The 6,804-nt window shown below is 44.4% G+C and overlaps 1 protein-coding gene across 1 annotated transcript; it reads right to left on the reverse strand.

Annotated features, from left to right (window-relative positions):
* Positions 1-1,175: 1,175 nt before the first annotated feature.
* Positions 1,176-2,030, reverse strand: LOC126672609 (uncharacterized). The gene has a single exon (XM_050366562.1). The coding sequence runs from the start codon at positions 2,028-2,030 to the stop codon at positions 1,176-1,178; it is 855 nt and encodes a 284-aa protein (XP_050222519.1).
* Positions 2,031-6,804: the final 4,774 nt, after the last annotated feature.

The raw sequence follows: 6,804 nt of genomic DNA on the forward strand, positions 1-6,804 counted from the left end.
TACTTCGTCTGCAATGATCTTCTGCCTCTCCTCAGTGAATCTCCTCTTCTTCTAGACTTTGGGTGTGCTCCCTGGGATCACATTCAGCTTGTGCGACGCTACCTTGGGATTGATTCCCACAATCTCCGTTGGTTCAGTGGCAAAAGACTCTACGTTCTTTTTCAGTATCTCTGTTATCTCCTGGACTATCTTTTCTAGTACATCAATACCTACTTTGACAGTCTTGGTATCGGTTAGGCGAAGTTCTTTCATAACGCCAACTGGTTCTGCTCCCTATGACTCTTCCTCTTCTACCACGTCTCCTGGGAACGCCTCAATGGTCAAGCTTTCATCTTCTTTTGTCGTTACCATGCAGCATTCTTTAGCCATCTCCTAGTCTCCTCTGACTACTACAATCCCTGATGACATTGGCATTTTCAGGGTCAGCAGTCTGATGCTGGTCACTGCTCCCGACTGGTATAAGAATAGTCTGCCCAGTATGCTGTTGTATGCCAGGGGGAGGTCTACTACGTTAAACTGAGCATGCATCTTTTTGACTGGCCCTTCATTTCTGGTTCCCAATTCTACATATAAGCTCACTGTCCCTTCCGGACGTATTGGTGCTCCTCCCAGGCCTACTAGTGGGACTGAGGACTTCCGCAGGTCTGTTGCTGAGCCTTTCATCTCTTTGAATGCTTCCAAGGTTAGTAGATTCACAGAACTGCCTTCATCTACCAGTATTCGCTTTACTAGGTGATTTCTGATTATGGCCTCTATCACCAACGGATCGTTGTGTGGTCCCTTCACGTGATGTCCATCGTCTGGCCCGAATGATATCTATGGGATTACTTCTCTTTCAATTGCGAACACAGTGGCTGACCCTCTTCTGTTCCTTTTCTTTTTCTGATTGTTGCTGTAGGGCTCTCATCCTTCTATCACGTTTACTACGCCTGCGACCTCTTTTTGCTTCTTGTTCTGTTCCTCTTTCTCCGTTGACTCCCCTTTCCTTTATCTCCGGGTCTGTCGTTGACAAACTTCTTCAAAAGTCCAGACTGAATTAGCTGCTCTATTTCTCTCTTGAGGTCCCAGCATCTGTCCGTGTCGTGGCCGTAGCCCTCATGGAAACGACAGTATTTGCTTTTGTCTCTCTGGATGTCAGGATCCATCTTCCGGGTTGTGTTGAACATCACTCGGTTTTATTTCATCCAGCTGAGTATGTATACTGGAGCTTTATTCAATGGGGTGAAATCGTAGGGTCTATGCCCTGCGCCATATCGCTGAGTCCGTGGCCTTTCTTCTTCCTTTTTCCCTCGATACCTGGAATTATCCTGCTTGGTATGCTCATGTTGTTTAGTGAGGGTCCTTCGGGCTTCGTCTAGTTCCACATACTTATGCGCGATTAGCATTAAGTCTTGAAAGGTGGTTGGCTTTTTCATCAGGATCTTGTCTCGGAGTTCCTCAAACTTCGTTCCCATTTTCATTGCTTCGATGGCTGTGTCATGGTTCAGGTTTTCGATTTGAACTGCTTCTTTGTTGAATCTTTCTACGAAATTCTTGAGGGTCTCCTGCTCTCCTTGCTTGCACTTCCTCAAGTCGCTGGAGCTCTTCTGCATGGGAATATTTGTTCTGAACCTTGCTTTGAATGCTGATGCTAAGTCGGAGAAAGAACTTATTGACCCTGCCTTGAGACATGAGTACCATTTTTGCGCCGATGCTTTTAACGTCGCAGGGAACACTCTACAGAGCATGGGATCAGTTACATCTTGTAGCATCATGATTGTCTTAAACTTCGAGATGTGGCTTTTCGGATCCCCTGTTCCATCAAAAGGCTCAAAAGTTGGTAATTTAAACCTCGAAGGAAACCTTACCGACTGTATCTCTGAGTTGTGTGGGGAGTCTTCGTCCTCTCGCTCATCCTCTGTTCCCTTGCCTTCTTTTTGATACTTCTTCATGGCGTTCTTTATTTTCTCGTCGATCTTGCTCCTCTCGTCTGCTCCTTTCCTCCTGTTGGATGAATGACTTTCCGCGTCCTTGCTGTGCTTTCCTGGCATCTTGGTTCCCTTAGATTTGTCGTCATCGATCACATGGATTCAACCACTGTTCCGTGCTGCTACTTCTGCGACCTTCTCCTGGGCTGTCTTGTCTCCAAGGAGCGGGATCGTTCCCGGTCCCTTGTCTAGCCCATCCTTCTCCTTTTGTGGTACTGGTTCAGATTGTCCCCTTCTCGGTACGTTTCCTCTTCCTTTCTCCTTCGTGACTGGGGGATCCTTTCTGCGTCTGGTCTCTGCGTCAACTCCTTTGTTTTGCCTCTCTACGAATTTTTCCTGATCTCTTGCCAGTCCTATCAGGTGGTCCTGGAAGTCATTGATGCACTTCATTACTGCCTCATGAAAGAGGGGCGGCATAGGCACCCCCTGGGGTACGTATGGGGGTACCTGCGCCGTAGACGTTACTGTTCCTTCAGTGTCTAGAGACGGGAAAGGAATAGGTTGGATGGGTCGCGGATACCCTGGTTGATTAGGTTGACTCCACGGATAGTAACCTGGATACCATCCTCCTGTCGGTTGCTGGTAGGTCATAGGTGGCTGGTACTGTGGAGTATAATATCCCCACGGCGAGGTTGTGTTCCTTGGTGGGTGTATGCCATGAACGTTTCTTGTCATAGGTGGTGGTGTGGTGTCGTACGCGACTCCAGTGGTTGCTGGTACGGTCCCACTGGAGATCGGAACGTTTATCTTGATTCCTCCGTCAGGTATAAGGGGTGGGAGGATCAGACCACCGCTTGCTGGTAAGCCTGCTGTTGTCACGACCACTCCCGGCGGTGGTGGTTCTTCTCTTTCATTCATTCCGTCTTCAAAACCAAGATTAAAACTTATATTAGAAACGAATATCGTTCCCACAGACGGCGCCAAATGATGGTTTTGATGATCTTCCTTGTCACTGTTGTCGCTGAGCTCCCACCTGTCAAGATTAACAAGTTAGAAGGATTCGAGTCGGTGTTGGCTCGAATCTCCGATGCCTAAGTCAGTCTCCGATGGGGTCTCAGTGAGAGTAGTAATGAGAAGTGAATATGAAATGTTACATGGCTTAGGCTTCTTCTATATATACGTTCCATAGTCTTTGTATCATAGTAGGATTGTTTCTCTATTGGTTTCAGTTATCTCTTTGTTGAGATTTACCTCTATCCCTAATCTTTAGGGATTTCGGCATTATCCTGATATCTTCAGCAGTTATAGCTGCGTACTGGGTCAGGGACCCAACTAGATCAGTTTCTGGGTCTATGCCCAGGGCCGTTGTTGTGAGTCTTGTCCTTTGTTCTGGTCCTTTATCCATCAGGAACCTAGCAAGATAAAGTGGGAATATACAGGCATCAAGAGTGCCGCAGTAACCCAACGTCGTTATGAATCAGTTAGCCGTAAAAGCAACTGATATAAGGAATTGTGTACCAATAATAGGACGATGGATACAAAGACAATATTAACGTGAAGAAAGGAACACCTATAGAGGTTTGATAGTGGTATATATAAGTTAAGACTAAAAGAGTTTAACGGATCAAGCGGTATGCTAGATTCTCTAGGAGAAGTAAAGTAAAACGCTCGTACATATCGAGCGGATGAAGGACAAACAGTATTTTCGAATTAGGGTATTAATGGTTCTTGATCTGCCGGTCCAAGTTTGATCCAACCTACAAGAGAAAATAGGTTAGAAGGATTCGAGCCGGTATTGGCTCGAATACCCTCCGATGCCTAAGTCAGATAGATTGGAGTAGTGTTGAGAGTGAATATGAGTGAAATTAGGGTTTACCTGACCTAGGACTGAATATATATATACTTATCGTCATTGTAATGCATTAGGAGTCTTCTCCTTTATTCTGAGCTCATCTTCTTGTTATGATGAGCTATACTTTGTCATTATTCCTGATCTTTAGGGGTGTCTAGCTTATCCGTGTGATTAGTTGGTTGCTGTTAGGTTCTGGGTCAGGGACCCGTGACTGGTCTCATTGTCTGTGACTTATGTCTTGTTACAGTCTTCTGGTACTACTTCGGGCGTGATATCCATCATTAGTCCCTCCCTACAAGATTGTGTCTTTCAAGCATTTATGTTTGTTTTTCTGGGTCATCTTTGGGCCTGCTTCGGGCTGCCTTTTTTCTTTTTATCCGTTGGGATTAATTTCCTCTTCAATTCCGTTTTTCAAATTTCGAACTGCCATCATTTCATGCTCCTGAATGTCCGCCACGTTTCCATCTAGTAACTGCTGTCGCGGTTTCCTAGATCCTTCTTTAAATTTCTTTTCTTTCCGTTTTCTTTTATTTCGTTCCTTACTGATCATTTCAAAAATTTCTTTGCTTTCTTTTGTCGACATTGTTCCTTTTCGCCTTTCTTCTTCCTTGTGGTTTCCAGGTAAGTTTCATTTTCTTTCTTGATTTTTCGTATTGAGTATGACGCGTACTGGGTCTTCTGTGTCTCTCCCTTCCTCTGGCGCTGCTGTAGATTATCGTAATTCTTTAAGTTCGTTTGTTACTAATATTGGTAGAGAGTCTTTGAGCGAGATTCGTGATGATTATGGGATACCAGTTGCGTATTCCCTTTCTGTCTGCGGCGCTCGTATGAGTGCTAATGAGGATGTGGGTGATGGGAAAGTAGTTGTCTATAGGGAACAATTTCGTTGCGGGTTACATTTTCCTTTGGATCCATTGATTGAGTCTTTTGTTAAGGAGTATGGGATCCCCTTAGGCCAGATCCATCCGAATGCAATCCGAGTCTTGTGTTGCTTTATTGAGTTAATCTGTGACAAAGGTCTGGTTCCTACTTTGGGTCTTTTGAATGAGCTTTTCTTTATTACTCGTAGAAGTAATGAGTTTTATCATCGTTTGGCTGCTCATCGGGGTAGGCGTCTGATTGATGCTTTGCCTAAAATTACCAAGCGTTGGCAGCGTTCTTTCTTTGTTGTGAGTCATGATAGTGCCTTTGTTGATTTCCCCTCTGATTGGGTTGATGACTCTGAGTCTCTGTCTTTTTCCCCACTTTGTGCTATTGACTTAGAGGCAATAGACTCCTTAGTAGATGATGCCCAATCCCATTTATTCAATTGTTGTGACTTAGTGGATGGATACCTTCACCATAAGTTTCCTCATATTGAGTTGCCTCCTTGTATTATGACTGAGGGGCCTCTTGAGAGTGATGGTACACTTTCCCAGTCTTGCCGTTCTCCTTCACCTCTATCTTTTGTAGATTTGACGTCTGCGTATCAGGGTATGCTTCTCGTTAGTCTTTTCTTGGCCTTTATTATAATTGAATGTGCACTTATCTACATTGCCTTTGTAGGAATGGGGGATGATTTCCTTGATGCTTTGACTCTTACTTTTGATGATGACTCAGCTGTTATCACTGGGTCTAAGCCTACTTCGTTGTCATTACCCCCTCGGCCAGTTGTCAAGATTGAGAAAAATACTGAGTCTGGATTGCCCCCTTCCTCTAGTAAGAAAGGGCGAGATATCCGCGATCGGACCAGACAGGGGTCTGCGAAACGTCTCAAGAAGAACCTGGATTCCTGTCCCAATCCTAGGGAATGGTTGGAGCAAAATGTTGAGGGGTTGTCTGCTTCTTCTCCGGAGGTGTCTTCTTTATTTTCTCAATTTGTGCAATTTCCTAAGGACATGGAGGTTTGGGACAGTTGTACTGGGCCTGGTGCTTGTGACCGGATCGATTCTGCCTTGTTGCAGGTAAACCTTTCTTACTGTCTTCTTTCCTTTGTGACTTTTTGGTGTGTCTCCGTTTTTCGTGTTCCTTCTCTCTTATTTCGTGTTTCTGTTTCCAGCTTATTCAGGGAAATGCCTTAATTCGTCGTAAGGTGGAGGAGACTGCGTTGTTGGAGCAAAGATATGAGAAAGAAATGACCCTGTTACGAGACTCTATGTCTTCGGAGAGGGTGAAGCTGAACAAGCAGAATCAAATAGCTTTGGACCGTGTTAAGATCCTAGAGAAGAAGGTTTCTGATCGCAAAGCTACCATGTTGCAACTTCAGGCGTCATGTGAAAGGTTGACTCAAGAACAGCAAAACAACAAAAGAGATGCTAACGTTTACATGAGTTGGTGCTTGACTGACTTTTGCGCTACTGTGATCAAGATAGTTTGTGAAGATTATCCAGATTATGATATCAACAAATTCCTTTCAATTGATCTCCGGGCTTTGGGTCAGCGTGTTGCAGCTAAAGTTGCTGCTAAGAAGGCTGGATTACCTGTGTCACCAGTGCTTCCTTTTGATGTTATCAGCGAGGGTGTGAGAGATGCCATAGATCCCGGTGAGAAGACGTCGGGTCTTGATTCGGATGTTTGTAGTGATAAGGGACCATTGGGTCAAACCTCTGCGACAGAGACAGCTCTGGTCCTGGTTAAGGACTCTCACTTTTCTGGTACTAAAACTTCTAATGCTCAGGATCGTGATTCCTTGGCTTCTGACTCAGTCGAGGAGAATGCGGAGGATACGATTTCAAAAGATACGATTGGTCCAAAGGAGGGAGCGACCCATCCAGAGGAAGTGTAGTTGGCCGTATGTTGGGCCTTTAGCTAGATTTCGAATTTCTGTACTACTTTCATTATAGTATTTCTGTTCGTTTATTTTCTTTTGCTTGGAGGGTTTCATGGGAAACTCTCCTTTTTTGGAATTTCTGAACAATTGTGATACTTTATGAATGCTATTTATGTTTGCTTTTCATTGTGTCTTTTTATTGAGTCACCATTGTGCATGATAATTTAGTGGAGATGCTAAAAAGAAATGGAAAGAATACGAGATGCAACTTTATTCATTATTCGTTGTTACATCTT

This window comes from Mercurialis annua, linkage group LG3 (genome assembly GCF_937616625.2).
Source record: "Mercurialis annua linkage group LG3, ddMerAnnu1.2, whole genome shotgun sequence".
Taxonomy (NCBI): domain Eukaryota; kingdom Viridiplantae; phylum Streptophyta; class Magnoliopsida; order Malpighiales; family Euphorbiaceae; genus Mercurialis; species Mercurialis annua.